We start from the raw sequence: 20,289 nt of genomic DNA, 5'->3' as shown, positions 1-20,289 counted from the left end.
ACCTCACATCGCGTAGCCGCAATTCCTGAGCGCAGACAGATACTCATTCCCACCTCTCGCAGCACAAAACCTGAGCCGTTGAAAGTATTTATCCATGTAGCGTGGCGTGCCGTGGCTTAGCGTGCCTGACCCAAACGCATGTCTGTGTGACTGGCGCTGCACCGTCGGGTGTCTCTCTTTTCTGGCCCCCAGGTTGCCTGCCCGTCTCTTTTCCCCGCGCCATTGGATGTTCATCATTTCCTGCTCCACTACGCACCCAAGCACGCGGCAGCTGGAGAGCAAAATGGGTGTCCAATAGGCCAGCCTATTCCTGTACCTCCAACGCTAGCAATTAATAGATCTCTATCTATCTAGGGTGGACTGGTGGCCGTCTTGCTTATTTTTGCATACACACACAGCTGTATTTACCCGTACAGCGGAGAACGAACACCTACTAGCAGTAGAACTACGAATCGTTGGTGTAACTCCCCATGCCTTTCTTCGACCGTACCTCCGTTGTACTCACACGCTTTATCGCGGCAAAGCAGGGAGAGCCTCTTTTGTGCCAATGATGCACATCCCGACAGTCCGCACACCCGCCAGCCCAACTAATGCTGTGGAACCAGCCCTGCAAAGCGCGACCTTTCCTCATGGCTCCTCTCGTGACGCCTTCAGCTTGTGAAACACCCGCTTGTATTGGAAATGAGCTGTATCCCATCGCTCGATTATCTTAAAATGCCATGCGGAGGTACTACTAGTGCGGTCCCAGTCGACTCGCTCTGTCTCCCTGAGCAGTATAAAATGACTGCGAGACACTTATGATGACATGCTTCAGGTCCTCCCGTTCAGTGGCGTTTTCACGCACTGGCGAGACGTGCCTCTACCGAAACTCCCTTAACGTCGCTAGCCGCGCTCCCATTGTACAATAATATCACACATAAGGTTTCTTATGTCTTTCCTGACCACGTAGATGGGATCACCATGGGCCTCGTCGTTCATTCATCCGCCCAACCTCAGAGGGGTGTGGTGGGAGGACTTCGGTCATTCCTGGCGCCATTGACCGGGGCCGAGCATCTACAACGTAGCTGACACCGTCTTCCGATGCATACGATGGTGGTCGTGGCCCGCTGCCAACCTCCCTAGAGTTCGACGGGCTGCCATTTGATGTCGCATTGGGATTGCGTTGCCAGTATATCCTATTGGGATCCACCCGCTGTATCCTCTTGTTAGTTGGAAATGATTGGAAACATCCATGCTGCGGGCACGTACCACACTCTCTCTCCAGAGGCCGTAGGCTGGCGGCTTCGCTTTGGCTGCATCGCTTATCTCGCCCTCCTCCTCTTCGTCACGGGCCAACACCACTCTGATCGGTTCCCGTGGGACAGCGTACCCTCCTGGAGCAACAAGCTGCGGCATTGGCGGCCTAGCCTCGTCGTCCGATCGCGGTCGAATGACGAGCATGCATAAGCGAATCAAGCCGTGGCAGAAAAAGATCGTCGTGAAGAGAATGATGAGTATGAGAAGTACCGTGAACTCGCTACTGCGGATGTTCTGTGTGAGAGACAGGGCAAGGTCTACGGGGTCAGTTAGGCTTTCCCAACAGCAGCACAAGGCATTACTCACAAACGGCTAATAACAGGGCGAGAAACGTGCCTGAAATAAAGCACCGAAGGATTTGCGATCGCATGCGCCGCGACTTCACCCATGGCAGGCAAAGCAGGAACCTTTTCGGGTGTCCCTCGTTGTTGTCTTGGTTTCGCTGCCTCCGTCGTCTGCGCCGCCTTCCCTCCTGTGCCATCTGTGCCAGATGCATCTCTGCAGGATCTGGCCCAGTAAACCTTCTTGTCAGTCTGCGGGAATGTGATCGAGCATGCTGGGCAACCGGAGATGGCATCGCTACAGGAATCTGCGTAGCTCCCGCTCTGCTCATATACGGTCCGGTAAGCGGATCGGTCGCCGCTCGACTTGGCAGTGGTTGTCCTGAGCTAGGCCGCGAGTTCGGGCCGTTGGAACCACTCGTCCATGTCCTCGCAAGATGCGGAAGATTCAGTCGAGTGCTTGGGAGTGTTGGGAGGCCTATATTGAAGCGCGGAGTCTTGGGACTGTCATCCTCGCCATCGTCGAGGCGCTGCATTCTGCCGCCGGGATGTCTTCTTGAGGACAGAGCAGGCCGTGTTCCAGGGAGTCGCCTCGGTCGAGATCGCGAATCCTCCTGCATTTCAGGCTGTGTTGATGGTCCAGCCCAGGCCTGTTGCTCAATATCTGGTCCATTCGAGGACCGTCCGCGTCGCAGAAAGTCCATACTGGAGGGTCGAAGCTGATATGCACCTCCCGATTGAACGTTAAGAGTTAACTTCGCAGTTACCGCCGTTCAAGGTTCGTCATGCTTCGGCGGGGAGGATAGCGAGAAGCGCGAGTCGGCGCTGTGTGTTTCGCACTCCTCGTGCGGAGGCTGTCGACGCTGCCACAGATAATACTGCGACGAGGGGGATCCTTTATTGTAGACGGAGCAAATGGCGAGTCAGCGTCTCTCAGAGGTACGATATTGATGACCGTCTCGTTGAAGAATCTTTGTAGGTGCGGTCACGACCGGCTTAAACAATGCCCAATAGTTAGGAGAAGAAAGTTGTGAAGGAAACAACGGATTGAGAGGGTGCTGGTGTGTCGGAAGTTCCAAGGGAGGACTGCCGGCGACTCAACGGCCTCGATCAAGGAATTCGACGGCTGAAGGGAGGGACATTCGCAACCGAGAAAGATGGGAAGCAGAGAAAGTGTCCAGGAGGACAACGCTGGCGGCGCAGTTTAGCTTCCAGAGCCTGCACAGTGATGGCCAGTTGAAATAAAAGATGGATTGGGAGGTAGATGAGAGAACGTAAACAAATGCTCAATGAAAAGAAAAGGATGAAAAGGAAGCCTGATGGGCGCCTGGCGCCGCCAACATGACGCTGAGTGAGGCAATTGATGAAGAGAAGACGGAAGAGCTGGAAAAGAAAGGGAGATTGAGACGAGGAATAAGGTGAGGTGAACAAGGGACTGCCAGTCAGGCGTTGTTTCTCGGTGCGTCTGACTTTGTGTAAGTGGAGGTATGTAGGTACGCCAGCCGGACGGACAGCCAACAGTTCGGTTCGCTAGGGGAGTTCGAGGCAAGGCACAAGCCGGCAAGTATTGGTAGGGTCTTGTCGACTATTGGAACGGAGGAGAAGGTCGGCCAAGATCGCGAGTGTTACTGGACAGACCAGAAAAAGAAACTGCGGCCGCAGACTCGGGGCACACAGACAGCTGTGACCAGTCTCATGGCAGGGCACCTGGGATTCTGCGACATGGAAGGGCAGAAAAAGAGGAAGAAGCGACCCTAGGTGACGAGGAGGTGCAAATACGGACGAAAAACAGGAGGAAACGTGCAGCTTCTGCGGCGTGGAGGACGGGAACATGTTGCAGCGCAATTGGACCCTTGCGCTGGCGAGGCTCAATTTCATCCGTGCCTCTCGCAGTGTCCCGGGCTCCCACTGGGCTCCTGCACAGCTCCTGCACAGAAGAAGAGATGGATTCGCCGTCACTTGTCGACTTCTGTGACAGCTCGAGTGTTGCATAATCGCCCAGGGGTAACCACCACAGGGGTCTTATTGGAGATGGAGAACACCAGATGTTTCGGATTGCACAGTTGCGAGGCGCTAAGCCGTTTCTGGTCTGCCGCCGTCCACAACCTAACCCAATAGTCACAACCGACAGTCGGTCCCGGGTTTAGGTAAAAGCGCAGGGTAACTTGGTTCCATTAGTATTTTCGCAGGGTACTGGCCCGTGGACAGAGATTAGCCAGCCAAAGGCCTTTGATTCGCCGACGGGCCCACTCCTACGGCGCTTACCTCAGTTACACAGGCAAGCGCAAGGCGTACAAGTCAGGCGCGACAGGCAAGCGCAAAAAAGCAGACGCGAGTAAAGAGCAGGCGCGAGTAGGCAGGCGCGAGAAGGCAGGCGTAGAGGGCAAGTACAGCGTAAAGGGCAAGTGCGGCGTAGAGGGCAAGTGTAAGGTAGAGGGCAGTAATAGGAAGGAGGCGACTACGGTTGCAGGGCTCTGATTGGTTCGAAAAGCCGCGCCCGCGCCCTGCGCTTTTACCTGATCCCCCGCCATTTTGCCCACAAACTTTTTCGACTGATCGACCTACGTACTTTACCCCCACCAGATTTTTCAACCTCAGTAACCCCCGCCCTTCCAATCCATTGATTTCATCGGCCTTGAAAACGCAACGAACGCAACGAACGCCACTCACGATTATTTCCAACATGGCCGAGAAACAGGCGGAGGCCCCGGCAGCTGGCATGCTCTGGGGGGGCAGGTTCACAGGTTCGAATGTTTCGGGAAACAAGCTTCGGACGCTGTATACTGACCTCACGGTGTCGCAGGTGCGATTGATCCTCTCATGCATAAGTACAATGCCTCCATCCATTACGACAAGGCTCTTTACAAAGAAGATATCCTCGGGTCGATTGCTTTTGCCAGAGCCAACTCAAAGGCCGGCATCATCAGCGACGACGAATTTCAGGCCATTGAGCGTGGTTTGCTTCAAGTGATGGAAGAATGGAAGCAGGGAACTTTCGCTATCATGCCGAATGACGAAGATGTAAGAGGCCGCTCAAATCTACTCAACTTCTCGAGGCTAACACAAAGAACCAGATTCACACGGCAAACGAACGTCGCTTAGGAGAGGTCATCGGCAAGGACATCGCGGGTAAGCTGCACACAGGTCGCAGCCGCAACGAGCAAGTTGTCTGCGATATGCGCATGTGGTTACGCGATCGGATCCGCGAAATCGACAGCCAACTCGTTGCATTCCTCAAGGTCATTGTCACACGTGCCGAGGCTGAAATGTAAGCCTAGCCCCATCTCTGGCCAAAAGCGGCTCCCTGCTGACTGACAACCTCAGCGACTATATCATGCCTGGATACACCCATCTCCAGCGTGCTCAGCCAGTTCGATTCTCTCAATGGATGATGTCGTACGCCGCTGCGTTTAAGCAGGATCTCGAGCGGTTGCGCCAAGTTTTCGAAAGGGTCAATCTTAGTCCCCTTGGTTGTGGCGCTTTGGCCGGCAACCCTTTTCGAATTGATCGAAACAAAATCGCTGAGGAGCTTGGTTTTAGCGGAATTACCTTGAACTCCATGAACACTTCGGCCGATCGCGATTTCCTAATCGACTTCCTGGTCTGGAACTCGATCTTCACCAACCACGTCAGCAGGTGGGCTGAGGACCTCATCATATATTCGACATCTGAGTTCGGTTTCGTGCGGCTGGCCGACGCCTATTCTACGGGTAGCTCTTTGATGCCCAACAAATTCAACGCGGACTCGTTAGAGCTTCTGCGCGGCAAGTCAGGGCGTGCTTTCGGTCAAATGGCTGGGTTAATGATGGTGAGTCCTCATTTTGACATCTCAGCCAATTGCCTTGGCTTTTGAGAAGCGCATCGGGAGTAACTACTGACTGTTCGTTTAAAAGAGTGTGAAAGGCTTGCCATCTTGCTACAATAAAGATCTTCAGGAAGGGTGGGGGCCTATGCTGGATTCGGTTCAGACTGTGTCAGATAGTCTTGGCATAGCCAACGGGGTTATTTCTACCCTAAAGGTGCGGCCAGACCGGATGGAGGCTGCTCTGGACAAAACGATGCTAGCCACTGATGTTGCAGAGTGGCTGGTGAGGAAGGGATGTCCGTTCAGAGAGGCTCACCACATCTCTGGACGCGTTGTTGCAGAGTCTGAAAAGCTGGAAGTTGCGATGGATAAGTTAACCCTTGAGCAACTGCAAGCCATTGATTCTCGGTTCACAGCAGACATTGCGGAGGCATTCGAATATGAGACGAGTGTCGAAGCGAAAACGGCTAAAGGCGGCACCAGTCGATCAAGCGTGCTGGAGCAGATCCAGGTTATCAGGGCTATGTTGGATTAGGGGTTTGATAGTATGGGAGGACTACGTAAGTAGTCCCTGTATGGGGCCAGGAACGTACGGCCCAATATCGACGATCCCGGGCGCCTGGGGGCGGCGGAAGCGTTGTTGGCAGTTTGGCGTTGGCGTTGGCGTTGGCGTTCAGGGCCTGAAAAAGGTCAACCATGAATACCTGACCACCTTACCTACCGTTCAAGACAGAGTCACCTTGACAACATCCAAATTAGCAGACGCGCGCTTCACTCGACGCCAAAGAATTCGGACCTGACCCAACTTGTCTCCTGCCATCCTCTCTGCTGCGCATCTACCAAAGGACCAGAAGGTACGATATGTTTTCAGGGAATCAAGCATGCCCATTGACGAAGCCTGGTTGCATACTGATCCTCAAGGCGGCCAACGTACGCTTACATAAGACAGGCGATTGCGAAAGCGTCGTGTTCCATCATCAGGTAGACTTCGGGGTCTGTACACGAACACCTCAGATTCGTTGATAGTTAGCAAGTGCGCTGCTATTTGTCTCATCGCCCAAAGCTGCGTCTGAACTACTTCTCTCTCACCCTACACAACTGTCGTCGTCACGCCCTGTTCCTGTGCATAAATAGCCCCCGGGTCGTCATTTGTCCAGTTCGTGATTTCCGCCAGCGTCCAAAAACCATTGCTCAATAGAGTTTTCTAAGATTTGCCTCTCCGAACACCAAGACCGGAAAGGGCAACCTGTAAGTTGAGTGGTTGACATCTTAGCGTACCCTTAGAGCAGGAACTCGGTAAAGTCGTGGGCCCACAGACAATGGGTTAACGAATGGCAGTAAACGACGTACACATACGATGCAACGGTCAGTGAGCCTCTGCTCTCCCGTTTCGTTGGCAAGTACTTCAGAAATTCGGGAACCCCAGAATCTGGGTTTCGTACCGAGGCAGCAGTCGTCAGATGCTAAAGGTTAGTCGGCGGGCCTCGCTTGTGCAAGCTGTAACTGACGCACGCGATGAGCCTTGCAATGTCTCAGGGTTATTCCTGCAAGAATACCTGGACGGACACACCAGACGATTCTCGAGGCCGGGACACTGGCCGAGAAATGTGCTTTTTGACGACCCCGTATAACAGCTCCGGCAATAGCGAGTTTGTATTGCCAAAATCGGCTCTTCCAAGGGTATCAAAGTAATCTCTCCCTGAGACGACCTGTGGTGCACAATCATGGATCGGTCTAGTTGCCGCCCGCTAACTTCCACGTCGACTTGCGGCTTTTCTCCGCCGAATCATGTCCGAATCCGTGTTACAACGAATGATCAGGTTATCACTCATCGCAGAAAAGCCCACCCATCTTGTCCCGCCACCTCCAAACTTATTGTCACTGTTACAACTACATGCTCCGAGATGCAAGGCATGTGGACATATAATTCCTTCAAATTTGGCGCTTCCACAATGAATTCATCTCTGCGCTGCATCTACCTTGGCATGTTGTAATGTTTGCTTAACGTTCGGCGTCTTGTTCACCGCAGTTCTCCGAGAAGCATGTTCCGATCAGATGATGCGGACAGTACTAGGAAAGGAAGTCAGCATTCGTCTCGTAACGCCAGAAAAAAAGAAGGCAGGAACGCATACTGATTGGCTCTGTGCCAGGCGCGAACTCAACACAATTGACTGTTCCCTTGTGACCTGGCAGCTTGTACATCAATTTGCCAGTCTCGCTAGACCATATCGTCGCAGTTCCATCTCCAGAACCAACGGCCACTTTCTTGCCCTCTGAGTCCCAGCTGGCACGGATGAGGTTCTTTTCGAGACCCACAGACGCACCGTCAAACGTCCTGATGTGTCTCTCGGTTGGTGCGAAGGGCCGAATGTCCCACGTCCTTACAGTCGAGTCCATAGCAAACGAGAGGAGTGATTGAGAGTCTGGCGAAACCCTCAGAGAGGTTACCGTATCCTGGTGCCCAAGCATGGAGTAGATCACCGACTTCTTGCGCAAATCCCAGACCTTGATGTCGTTATCAATGCCTCCTGAATAGACTTCATTGCCGGCTTCTGACATGGCAATAGCTGTGATCGGAAACTCGGTCTGAATGTGATCAACCGCAGTCTTTGTCCTCGGGTCCCATAAGCCTATGGACCCGTCATCACTGCCGCTGACCAAGAGTTCTTCGCCTCTCTTGCTGATGTCCATAGCATTGACAATCTCTTCGTGACCGACGTATCTTCGTATTCTGGAGCCGTTCTCCAGGTCCCAGCTGGCCAGATGCGTATCCGCCGATGCTGAGTAGACAATCTTCGAATCCCGCGACCATTGAAGGTCCAGGATGGCGCCGCGGTGGCCGTTGAGGATTCCGTAATTTTCACAATCGCCATACGTGCGCCACAGGACTTATCAGTCAGCACCAAAACTTGGCTTTCCTTGCGGCAAGATGAACTCACGAATGCTTCTATCCATAGATCCTGAGGCGATAAAGTTGCCTGTAGGATCGAACTTGGCTGAAAAAATCTCCCCAGAGTGCCCAGTGAGCTCCATGACAGGGGCTTGTAGATTGCTCGTTCGTGGCGCCTATTACGGCAACGTTAGCCATGATTGAACGGTACACGAGTCGCATATCTTACGGTCTGCACCAAGGCGTTGCTCTTCCCGGAACCATTGAGCCTCGACAGTGCTCCCGTGGATGATCCCACGTTTTGACGCTTCACGATCATCTGGCCCGAGCCTGGCTCGTCAGATGCCGGTCTTTTTTCGGACATGTTGAGGATGTATGATGTCTCTTCGATCTAATGGAGGTGCCGTTATTTTCAGGTCAATTTCGCGTGGGCTAATGCGCGCGTTGAGTGTTGCGATAGATGTTCAGTTGAATGAGCAGGAAAAGACAAAATACGCAACAACTGTAATCATTGGCCCGTGCAACAACCTACCTAAGTGCAGACGGGCTGGACCTGATCTGGACGCGACGCGGAACGGAGCTTGCTTCTGCCGATCACCGAGCTACCTATCCATCTACGTAAGTCCTGCTGGAGTGTGGGTGTACCGGGCTCAGCAGTGGAGTTCCCGTCCAATCCGACCCGACCTGCGCAAGTCTACGGGGTACAGTGCACCTCAAGGCTTAAGGTAGGTGGATGGCTGTTGTAGGTACGCGCTAAGGTACCTAATCAACTCTCCAAGCTTCTGATTGGCGCTTTCCTCAGTTGACCCTGGTGTATCCATCTCAAATATCCGCAGACGCCAGACCATCTACCACCCACACTGTGAACATCAACCACCCCGATACCATTGACAGCAACGTCAGGGCGCCCCAACACTTGCGCCTCACGACCACGCGAACTCTACGACAAGGCGATCCGGTGACGAGGATACTAGACCGGGCAGAACCCAGCCCCCAATCAGACAGAGAGGCGTTGAAACGGCCAGATCATTGCCGACTTCCTTGACTGTCTGCCGCCCTCACGAGGCTCGCATCGCTAAGCAACCTTGAGCTGTCGCACACTGACTGCGCAGCATGGCAGCAAGCAAGGCAACTCGCCTAGGTGAAGAGTGAGTATTCGGCTACGTATGCGGTTGATAGAGGCTAACAAGCTTTCTCACCAGGATCTGGAAGTACGTGAAGTCGCGACGACGCCATTCGAACCAGAATTGACCCTTTTCTTATAGAACACGCATCGACAAGGTGAACGCTGAGCTGGTGACTTTGACATATGGAACAATCGTCGCCCAGCTATGCAAGGACTATGACAGCGACTATGTGGAGGTCAACAAGCAGCTGGATAAGATGGGATACAACATCGGCCTCCGTCTGATTGAAGACTACTTGGCCAAGTCAAATACAATGAAGCGGTGCTCGAATTTTCGCGAAACGGCAGATATGATTGCACGAGTATGTGCATTCCCATCAAGAAGAAGACTGTCTAAATGTTAATCACTGATGAGCGCTAGGTTGGCTTCAAGATTTTCTTGAACGTTACGCCCCAAGTCACCAACTGGACGACGGATAACAAACAGTTCTCGTTGGTATTTGACGAGAACCCATTGGCAGACTTCGTGGAGCTGCCCGATGATGGGCGCGCGCAGGACGAGCTGTGGTACTCCAACATCTTCTGCGGTGTGTTGCGCGGAGCTTTGGAGATGGTGCAGATGCAGGTGGAGGCACACTTTATCAGCGATGTCCTGAGAGGCCATGACACAACAGAGATGAGGGTATCGTTGATACGATACATTGACGACGAATTGCCACCAGAAGACGACTGAGCAGTGCAAACCTTTCACATGACAACACCAATTGTCCGCAACTCCGGCAGCGATCACTGGGTCATGGCCTTCGCAGTCGTGGTCTCGCGGTATCTTTCAGCTAAAATACCTGTCTGGGACGAGGAAGAGCCCTAGAGGAGCAGTCGAGATGATCAACCTCAGTATCAACGTAATCCGACTGTGCATACGGTGGAATTTCCAATGACAACTCTGTCGGCTCTATTGAGACAGGCACCCTAGCGTCTCAGGCTTTTGAGATAAATGTAGCAAATGCAATGGTGCTCTCGCAGCACTAGGAAGAGACAATGGCTCGGTTCTCAACGACACAAAGTGGGCATTACTGGGAACATATCTGAAGAGCGATGCGGGAGACATGTGACTGCAGGCAGGGAGTGATAATTGTGAGAATGGAAACAATCTTGGCGCTCAATTCAAGGCCGCACTTTGTATCCGTACCAACGCCGGGTTTGCGGTGGCCCTGGGCCTGTATCCACGTTGGCGGAATATAACGGGAGTTAATTTTGACGACATGGAGCAACGTCCAGCTACTGCTTTCAACAATCCCATTGCTACGACTTGGCGTTGACACGACACACTGATCAGGCAAATGGACAGACAGACAGCAGGTAAATTAGCGGGTGCATTGCTACTGTATCAATTCCAGGGAGGGCATATTGCGGAGTTAGGCGACGGACTTCGATAAGTGTATCGGCCGGTGTCGGCCGAAGTGGGGAGAGGTGCCCAGAGGTTCGGGATGCCGCCGTAGTTGGGTCTAGACAGCCTGAGGGAAACTTTGAAAGAGATGGATGATCGGGACGATGCGACAAGGCGACGAGAAAGTCACGGGCGGGATGGCGACATTGAGCGAAGGATATCGGTCTGCCTCGCCTGCTCCGAGGAAGTCATTTCGCATAGTTGGCGACATCTCGAGGCTCCGACCAGTCACAGTGTCGCGTTGGCTCGGAGCTGGCTAATGCAATAAAGTGGAGGCCCGTGCTTTGCGCAACGACGATTTCAAGTAAAAAGCATCCAAGGCATCAAGGGGATCATAGGTTGAGAACGACAATTGTGCGCTGGGGTAAAGTCTTTTCATGAGTTTCCAAGTGCGCCCTGTGGTTGGGCCATCGCAGTGTGCATACGATTCTTCCGGTATTGAAATGTCCTCAGGTGTCCTATGACCCTGAAGGGTCTTTAGTTTATCGCAATTCAGTGGGAGGTCATCTTGGGTCGGGTGAAACTTTGCACTGCGGGTTTATTCCCAGCAGCCTGGCGCGTCGTCGCGTCTCGCTTCACTGAGACGGATAATGAAGCGGCTGGAGCTTCAACCGCGATGCGACGTCGAACAGTCAGTACGTGGGTCGATGAGGAGCCTGCGTGCTTTAGCGAGGTACCCTGTCATAAGCTCCTGTCAGTGTCGACATCTGGGACGTTACCTATCCGTACATACCTTTAAGAACGAATACCGTCTGTGTAAGACGATGGGTAAAGTAGGTATTAGACAGTTACAGCTACAGTGCAGTCGGCGGGCTTATCGACTAGGTAAATACACCGTGTATCTTGATATATCTGTAAATGTCCCCCCTTCTTTGAGGTCTTTGTAGCCTTTTTTTTTTGCCTTTGACACAACGTGCTTTGTGCCTCAGGCCAGAACGTGCTCAGAAGTTCGCGCCTCATTCTCAGGTGTACCCGCGTCCTCCCGCCCCCGAACTGCTCTGACGACCACCCAGCTCCCAGTTCCAGGTCTCCAGACTCCCCCCAAATCTGCCCAAGCGTCCTGGGCGAAAATTAGGAAAATCCCAACCCCATCCTTTCCACCCGTCGCTCGTCCTGCGTCTCTCCCCTTCCATTGCCTTGCCTTGTCCATCTCGCGCCCCTCTCTTCCACCTTCCTCTACCCTCCTGTCCTCTCCCCTTCCTTCATCAACTAAATCCCCCCCTGGTGGCCTCGCATGCCGAATACTTGCAACTTGGCTTTAAACACGCGTCACTTGCTCAGTTGATGGTTTCGCCCTTTGCCCCGAACCATTTGTCAATTTCGCAGTTTTGATCTCGCCTTATCGGTCTAGCGCAGCGCTGCAGGAGAGGGACGACTGCGACTGCTTGTAGAGCAGCAAGCTGGTCTGGCAGGATCGACGACGCCAGAACAACCCCCCAGGCCCAAACCAAGAGCCAAATCCCAAGACCCAGAGAAGACACTCAGCACCCCAAAGAAAGCCCCCGACAGAGCTTCTCTTCCGACATCCGTTCTCCTGTCTTTCCACTTCCCTTAACTTGCATCCCTCAACCTAATCCCACTCAATCCACACTTGCTCTTCTCCTGCAACTGGTATCTATCGCTCGCCCTCTCGCTCACTCTTCTACACAAATCCTCGACTTCCTATCGCCATACCGCATCGCCATCGACGGAGCCACGACGGAGCCAGCAACGACCGCGCCTCTTCTCCTTTCCGACTGCGCTGCTCTTCTCTTCACTTCCTTTTGTATCTCCGATCGCGAGCCCTCGCCCTGCGTCGCGACCATTCAATCCGTTCACTCTCTCCATTAGAGGCCCCCCAAGTGGCCTACCGCTGAACCCGACACGCTCCTGCCGGTCGGCTTTTAGCGCACCGCGTGCCACGCATCCAGCGCCTCTGAGGTGGCTGACCGAAAGTTTTTCGACGACCGCGATTTCTCTGTCCACCGACCACCACCCCCGTCCTTCAACCAACCTTTCCTTTCATCATCTACCGCATCGACTTCTTCTCTTCCAGCCGGGCAGACAACTGTCTGCAGCCCGGCCCACCCTCGTCACCATGAACGTCAACGTTAACCCCAACATGGCCAACATGAACGCCATGGGCGGCCCTGTCGGTGCTCCCGTACCCATGATGAATAATGGCGCAGTCGCACCTCAGGTCGCTGGCCCCCGACAAATGCCCGTTCCCACCGAGAGCCAAAGAACATTGCTCAACACTTACATTTACGAATACTTTCTCCGCCATCAAATGTTTGACTGTGCGCGATCGCTCGTCAACGGAGACCATCAAATAAACGTCACTAAGGATGGTGCGAACCGACGGAGGGATGAAAATGGCAATCTGCTTGGGAATGGCTTGGGTGACGATCCTATGGATACCGACTCCAAGGATGACATTGACGCGAAGCTCCCTGATGATCTTCCCGCTCCCAAACTGCCCATGCCTGCTTCCGAATCCTCGTTCTTATACGAGTGGTTCTGCCTGTTCTGGGATATTTTCAACGCGCAACGTACCAAGGGCGGCAATGGCCCTGTGAATCAATACGTCAGCCACACCCAGGTACGTGTTTTCGAGCTCATGCGACCTCCAGTTTCCATGCCGTCTATTTCCTGGCTTATGCTAACTCGGTTTGCAGCAACAATCCCGCATGCGCCAAAACCAGCAGCAGGAGCTTCTCCGTCAGATGCGCCCCGAGGGCCTGGCCGCTCAGCAGCAATATCACAACCAGATGATGCGCAACATGCAGAATGGTGGCATGGCCATGAACATGAAGCAGGGAAACCTCGCGCGCACAGCTATGGCAAACAATCAGAACAAGTGAGTATTCAGTCCGCAACGGCCCGTGATTCAACCCGAAGATGTCGCTAATAGATTGTCGTAATAGCCCCCAAGCCATGCAAATGCTTCAGCATAAGCAGACTCAAATGCAACGCGACCCGTCTGACATGGAGGGAAACCGACAGCGCCCCTCCTCGCCTGGTTCTGGCGAAAATGCTCCTTCACCCTCAAAGCGACCTCGCCTGGACGGAACGCCTTACAACCCGAGTCAGCCTGGGATGATGCCGAATGGGAGACCACAGCAGGGCATGCCAGGCCAGCAGGTGGGGACCGCCCCAAACGTAGCTCAAGCCCAGCAAATGCTCATCACCAACGGCATTAACCCGGCACAGCTGACCCAGCAGCAGTTCACGACATTCTCAAATCAACCACCTGCTGTCCAAGCGAAGTCCATTGCCACATACGCTGCGAATCTGCAGCAACACCAGGCCAGCCAGATGCCGAACAAGCCTATGCCTAACGCGGCCGGTCCTCAGGGTCAAGGATCCCCTATGATGGCACAGGGCCCTGATCAAGCTGGGCTGGCCGCATACTATAACGCCGGCGAGATGCCTGCCGGCATTCGACCTGGCCCTGGCGGTGCCCAGGCCGGCGGTGGAAGTAACCACGCTCTGCAAGATTATCAAATGCAGCTAATGCTTCTGGAGCAGCAGAACAAAAAGAGACTTATGATGGCTCGACAGGAACAGGACAGCATGGGCGGTGCTATGCCAAGAGGAGACGGCCCTGCCGGTCCTGGCGGTCCTGGTGCTCCTCCAGGCCCCAACGGCCAGCCATTCCCTGAGACTTCCCCTCAAGGTGCTAGGACAGGAGCCTCGCCCAACCCGACAGAGCAGATGAAGCGTGGTACGCCCCAGATGAACAACGCGGGCATACCTTCACCTTTGCCGGAGGGCGCCCAGTCTCGGGGCTCCCCCAATCCCATGAACTTCATGGGCAACCAGATGGATCCCAACATGGCACCCCACTTCTTCAAGGGCATGGCGAATATGGACGGGAACATGGTGCCAAACCCTCAGATCAATGGCATGCGCCCGCCTAGCTCGCATCCAGGCCAGACCTTCAACGGCCAGATGAACCCTCAACAGATGATGGCTGCGAGACAGCAGCAACAACAGCAACAAGCGGCTCAGCAGCAGCAGCAGCAAGGCCAGCCTCCGCAACAACAGCAACAGCAGCCTCAACAAGGTGGTCAAGGCAATCAACCTGTGCAATGGCAAGGAGGTCCGAACGGCAACCAGATGGTACCTCAGGGCCCTCAGGGTCAAGTCCAGGGCACCCCTCAGCAGCGATCAATGCCACCACCGTCCGCGCCTGCCGCCGCGAACGCAAACCGTACAAACACCTCGTCCCCTCAGCAAGCAACTGCAGCGCCACCCACTCCTTCGCAAGCCAATAAGGCCGCGCCCAAGAAGAAGGATAACAAGAACGCAAAGGCCAAGGTAAGCACAACAAAAGCCTATGAGAACCATCTAACAAATTTACAGGCTGCCACACAAAAGAAGTCAAACCCCAATCTCAACAGCGGAGCCACGCCGGCGGCTGATGGCACTCAAGACCAAGAGCCGCCAACCCCGGCGACGCCCATCACTCCTGTCAACCCCGCAAGCTTCAAAGCTGGCCAGAACGCGCCGGTCTCTGCCGTTCCCAATGGACAGCCTCCAGCTCCCGCGGCCGCACCTGCGCCCCAGGTCGCTCCTCAAGCTCACTCGGATGCCAACCAGAACGGATCGTTTGGCATGGACAGCACAAATGGCATGGTCGATTTCGGAGCCATGGCATTTGCGGACCCTCTCGTCTCCGATAACGTCCTAAACGACTTCGATTTCGACTCGTTCTTGCACGAAGATGGTGACAATCAAGCCTTTGACTTCAATACCGGCTCTTTCGGCATGGAGGGTGCCAACGAGATCGGCGCAGACTAGGTGTCCAATTGAAACTGTCATTGCGCGCGTTTGTAGCCAAGGGTAGTTTGACGATACGGTGACGGTGCAGGCTGTCGCTTCGCGCCTCGCAATATCCGCCATTCATTCCTTGGATCCAGCTACGACGTCGACCGTTTTGCTTGTTCCAGCTGGGCAACATTTCGGTCGGAATACCAGCAATCAAGCCCCCTGGCTTTGTGAACATTGAGTGGCATATACGCCAGTTGATTCATCCACAAGGGCAGTCTATGGACCCTCTGCCCAACCCAAAAAGAAAAAAAAACCATTCCCAACACATGTGGTCTCTAGACCATTTACATCGTCGTCACTCAGCCTGACAGTTTTCTTTATTTGCTACTATTCCTCCACCTACCACCTGTCGACAACATAGGCAGAAATGGTTGTGGTGTTTGTTATCTGGTGGAAGTGTGGTGGATGGACACATTCACCGTCCTCTAACGCCCTTCAAAACAAAGGCGGTCTTAATTCACGCGTGCATCTGCCTGGTGTGACACGCATTCAACCTCAACAGGGGCCTTCGAGCTAGCTGTCACCACACGAGCTTCTCCTTGGCTGTCCTTGGATCATTGGTTCTGGAGTTCTACGGGCCGGTTTCGCTAGTTTTTTTCAGGTGCCTACTTCCTACCTCGAACAGTTGGGCGAAATCATTGATTACATGCGGCATACGAATTGAGATTGCGGAGCCCGGGTTTTACTTGGAGTGGGAAAGTTCGCTGGACCATGAGTTTCAACTTGTGCAAAAGAGGAGAGGAAGTCGAAAAGGGGGCAGAGTTGCTGTCCGGGGTTGAGTATGAGAAGAGCATTGTATTTATTAGAAGGTTCAGGACAACATCATACCGTGTCCAGCCGTCGTCGTTTATCCTAGGTCTTGTCAGATTACTGTGGCGTGTGGAATGGTATTGGCTTACGAGGTTCAATCCATATTTTTTCAGTTGTTCGAATACTGCTATCAGGCTCAGCAGAGGCATCTTGTCAACGGTGAATAATGCTTGTCAAGCAATCCGGAGAACACGAGTGTACGCGAGGCACCATGCGAGTTGTATGTTCAAGGTAGGTGTGTCATTTTGAGTGTATTTCAAGCCATTGACCACCATGGACTGGTCGTCGATGAGGGGGAATCCCGTTCGCGGACCGCTTCGGGTGCTCAACTAACAGTGCCCGGTGTTGATGTATTTTGGAAGGGACAGCCTCTTTTCCCGCTGCTTTTCCTATGGTGACATAATCCACCTCACTGTCGTTGTTACTGCTGTCGTCGTCGTCGTCGTCGTCGTCGTCGTCGTCGTCGCCGCCGCCGCTATTATTACCATCATCATTACTTCTACTACCGTCTTTGATAGCGATGCCACAATAGACTCCCAACTACCAGTCCCCGCCTCCTGGTCATTACTATATACTAGCTCACATAGTCTATGACCAAGAGCAGATTCCATCCATATGTGCTTGGGGCAGCAACGACAGAAAGGGAACTTCGCGCGTCGGGCGTATCGATCCCGTGTTCCTTGAGCCAAAGCAGAGTTAAGATCAAGTCGCATCATAGTTTACTTTCCACAAGTTGGGTACTCGGCGCAGATTGAAGAGAATGCCATTTGATTTCATCATTCTGGTCATATATCTGCCATCACTCTGCGATAGCATCTAGACCACTGGTGTTTCGCCCTTGAAATAACAGTCTTGTGTCAGTCACATACTAAAAGACTGGGCTCTTTCAATCTACGGGAGGGAAGGGTGGACTAAGGTTGGCCACTGCAAGAAAAAACGCTGTTGAATGGGGGGTATCTACTATGAACAGAAGCGCCATCGCGCGTACTTGAGTGAAGCTGCGGGCAAGCGTCACTGGTATGGCGTTGTTATCTCGAGGCTCTCGTCAAGATTTGGTCGGATCGCAGAGAGCCCGCAACGCCCATCCAGTGTACACAAGCAAGCGTGATTGAAAGCGGTCGAGAGAAGTCCAGCATGCGGCAAGTCCTTGACGTGAGGACACGCGGGGGCGAACTTCGTTGAGGGAAGCTCATGCCGTCTCGTAAACGGCGAGATATCCAACCTCCATCATGCTACCATAGCCATCCTGAGTAGCGTCGGTAGGATTACCCGGAAGTGTACCACCTATGCTATGTTAGTTGGGCGGCTCAAATATGGCCGAAAATGATTCAGACTTACCAACAGCGACGTTCATGAGCACGTAGTAAGGGGCATGGGCGAGCGTGGCCCAGATCGACTCGTTCCCAATATCAGCACCGGTCAGCGTGTTGAAAACAACGCCATCGCGCATCCAGGTAATTGTCTCGGTGAGCCAGTTGTTGGAAGTACGGTCCCACTGAAGACTCCACGTGTGCCAGTCGTTATCCGGGATCGAGGTAGCAACTCCACGGCCGCTGGGTTCGTTGCAGATACCGCCAGACTCTTGTTGGCAGTGGACGGTGCCCGTGGCAGAAAGCTGACCATTGACCTGTTCAAAGATATCGAGCTCGCCGCAGAGAGGCCACTGCGTACCGTGACGGACGGCATCGCCCAGCATCCAGAAGGCCGGCCAGATTCCCTGCTTATTCGCGTTGGCGCCCATTCTGAACATGGACTGGACACGCATCAGTTTTCCGGGTTGAGGGGTCCACGAGGCTTTGGTCTCTATGCGGCCTGAGGTCCAGACGCCATTGGAAGATTTGCGGGGGATGAATTGGATCGTCTCGCCGCCGGAAATTTGAAGGTTCCAAGATGAGTCGGTGTAAGTCTGTACCTCGTTGTTGGTGTCGATGGCTAGAGTGATGCCCCAAGTGTCGCTTCGGGGAGGCGCGCCAGCGTTTCCTTGGAAGGTCTCTGACCAGATGATGTTCATGCCGTCCACGGCCGGGGGGGCGAGAGCCTTGGCAAAGGGCACAAGTGCCAGAAGAAGAGTAGAGCTAAGCATCTCTGATGTTATGAAGTGACGTTTCAGACTTGAGGACGATATCGAGGGAGAAATTGATGATTATCGATTGTGTGGTGTTCTCGTCGTACTGGCTTATAATGCTGGCAAGCTGCAAATATCCAAAAGAAGGAATGACTGGGACGATGTACGTCGTGTGAATGAATGTAAGTGAAGTGATCACCAAGAAAGGAATGTAAGCGGCGCTGTAGGCCAGGTCAGGGAGTGTGGAATTGAAGGCGAGAAGGCAACGAAAGGCATTCTGATGAACGGAGGCCAGAGGCTGGACTGAGTATATATAATAGATAGGAGTGTGCTGTTTGCACAAAATCCTTGCCGGTGGACAAGAAAGTGGGCGGCAGCAACAAGGGAGGTCTCCCCGGTGCTGAGAACCAGAGAGAGCAAGCGAGCCACAGAGACAGGGAAAAGAGCTCGCTCACCACCCATGGGCCATGGCAATCCTCCGAAGCAGTATCCATAGCCCGAGGCTGTATGCCGTAAGGCAGAAGAAAGAAATTGGACGTGGGGAGTAAGGATGAAACGCCCAGAATCGGACAGCAACACCCTTCAGCGGCGGTGATGGTGGTCCGCTTGGCTCTCTGGGGCTCGACTAATCACAAGTTCTCGTTGCAGCCGAAGTCCCAACAATGGTAGCTTCGCGGCGCAAGTGGGTTGCGTGTAGGTAGTCAGATGTGGGTAGTACCAGGGCCGATGAACAGGGCCAAGTCAAAGGCAGGGACAGCGAAGACCATACCAAACATATGCAGATAGTCGAGTTGGTTGGTTGGTAATTGCCACCACTATCGCAGTGACTCTGCATTGTACCTGCGCAGCTGCGTGGCACCAAGAAGCTCCCATCTTCCCTCCCTGACGTGGTAAAGTAGAGTACCGTCTAGATACCTTGCACAACAGGGGCAGCTCATGACGGGAGGTGGCTGATGAATGGAAGGGAGTGGTGATCTGCGCCATGAGAGGGGACCCCAGCGGCCGATGAAGGTCGGGACCAAGGACCAAGAGGGAATTGCGGAAGTGTCGGTGCAATGAGAGGGCACAAAACGGGCAGAATGGAGATTCAAGCCTGGAAAACCACCCAGGTTGAGGTAGCAGGGGGCGCAGAGGACTGAATGATCATGGATTTGCATGATATTGTCATGGACGGGGGAAAGAGACGGGACGACTTAGGATGTTGATAAGGGGGCCTCCGAGCCAAGGATCGACTCCCGCTGCTGCATTGGTCACTGATAGATCCCGCTTCATAAGGAGAAAATAAAAGCGCATAAGCTCAATCCCCAGGCTGTTAACCTTGCTGGCAACGAAGCCATCGTCAACGAGGCTGACAGCCACAATGGGCGAGTTGGGGTCGGCGCGGGCAGTTATTCCGGACCCTTGGGTACGTATACTGCGAAGCTACTGGACTGGGCACTGACCGAGGTGCTTTTACTGCTTTTTCCCCTACTGTGAAAACCCCTACTGGGTGGGCTCGAAACTTCCTCAACAAGCTCAATCCCCACCGCTAGCTGGGGATTGGGGTGTGATCCGTCCACTTAGAGCAGAAAAATTCTGAAGGGGGAGGGAAAAAAATAGGAGATGGGCAGAGTCAGTCAGACTCGTTCGTCCCGAAGCTCCACGAAGGAGAAAAGGGGTAGGCTCGGCGATTGCGCATTGGATATGATACTCTTGATGATGTGCTGCAGCCAACATTGTGTGCCGTGTATGCTGTATGCTGAGAGGAGGTAGGG

General features: G+C 53.7%; 6 protein-coding genes across 6 annotated transcripts; 3 read left to right on the top strand and 3 right to left on the bottom strand.

Annotated features, from left to right (window-relative positions):
• Positions 1 to 955: 955 nt before the first annotated feature.
• On the bottom strand, positions 956 to 1,666 carry CGCS363_v012892 (uncharacterized protein; the record flags this gene model as incomplete). Its single annotated transcript, XM_036644741.1, has 3 exons — positions 956 to 1,192; positions 1,249 to 1,553; positions 1,603 to 1,666. The coding sequence occupies 3 exons, from the start codon at positions 1,664 to 1,666 to the stop codon at positions 956 to 958; spliced, it is 606 nt and encodes a 201-aa protein (XP_036489094.1).
• A 2,594-nt stretch (positions 1,667 to 4,260) lies between these two features.
• On the top strand, positions 4,261 to 5,917 carry argx (putative argininosuccinate lyase; the record flags this gene model as incomplete). The annotated part of the gene is made up of 5 exons (XM_036644740.1): positions 4,261 to 4,321; positions 4,381 to 4,598; positions 4,652 to 4,845; positions 4,902 to 5,385; positions 5,471 to 5,917. 5 exons carry the CDS (start codon positions 4,261 to 4,263, stop codon positions 5,915 to 5,917), a joined length of 1,404 nt encoding a protein of 467 aa, XP_036489097.1.
• A 1,485-nt stretch (positions 5,918 to 7,402) lies between these two features.
• SNRNP40 (U5 small nuclear ribonucleoprotein 40 kDa protein) lies at positions 7,403 to 8,636 on the bottom strand (the record flags this gene model as incomplete). Its single annotated transcript, XM_036644739.1, has 4 exons — positions 7,403 to 7,452; positions 7,515 to 8,270; positions 8,322 to 8,448; positions 8,502 to 8,636. 4 exons carry the CDS (start codon positions 8,634 to 8,636, stop codon positions 7,403 to 7,405), a joined length of 1,068 nt encoding a protein of 355 aa, XP_036489096.1.
• A 749-nt stretch (positions 8,637 to 9,385) lies between these two features.
• Positions 9,386 to 10,131, top strand: BET3 (Trafficking protein particle complex subunit BET3; the record flags this gene model as incomplete). The annotated part of the gene is made up of 4 exons (XM_036644738.1): positions 9,386 to 9,420; positions 9,475 to 9,483; positions 9,538 to 9,760; positions 9,820 to 10,131. The coding sequence occupies 4 exons, from the start codon at positions 9,386 to 9,388 to the stop codon at positions 10,129 to 10,131; spliced, it is 579 nt and encodes a 192-aa protein (XP_036489641.1).
• A 2,791-nt stretch (positions 10,132 to 12,922) lies between these two features.
• Positions 12,923 to 15,630, top strand: somA (Transcriptional activator somA; the record flags this gene model as incomplete). The annotated part of the gene is made up of 4 exons (XM_036644737.1): positions 12,923 to 13,426; positions 13,503 to 13,684; positions 13,752 to 15,147; positions 15,193 to 15,630. 4 exons carry the CDS (start codon positions 12,923 to 12,925, stop codon positions 15,628 to 15,630), a joined length of 2,520 nt encoding a protein of 839 aa, XP_036489642.1.
• Positions 15,631 to 17,659: 2,029 nt separating this feature from the next.
• Positions 17,660 to 18,553, bottom strand: glcA-2 (Glucan endo-1,3-beta-glucosidase A1; the record flags this gene model as incomplete). The annotated part of the gene is made up of 2 exons (XM_036644736.1): positions 17,660 to 17,754; positions 17,809 to 18,553. The coding sequence occupies 2 exons, from the start codon at positions 18,551 to 18,553 to the stop codon at positions 17,660 to 17,662; spliced, it is 840 nt and encodes a 279-aa protein (XP_036489640.1).
• Positions 18,554 to 20,289: the final 1,736 nt, after the last annotated feature.

This window comes from Colletotrichum siamense, assembly GCF_013390195.1.
Source record: "Colletotrichum siamense strain Cg363 chromosome Unknown KSG_Cg363_contig09, whole genome shotgun sequence".
Taxonomy (NCBI): domain Eukaryota; kingdom Fungi; phylum Ascomycota; class Sordariomycetes; order Glomerellales; family Glomerellaceae; genus Colletotrichum; species Colletotrichum siamense.
The sequence above is the reverse complement of the archived record's forward strand: the minus strand, read 5'-3'. Positions and strand labels throughout refer to the sequence as shown.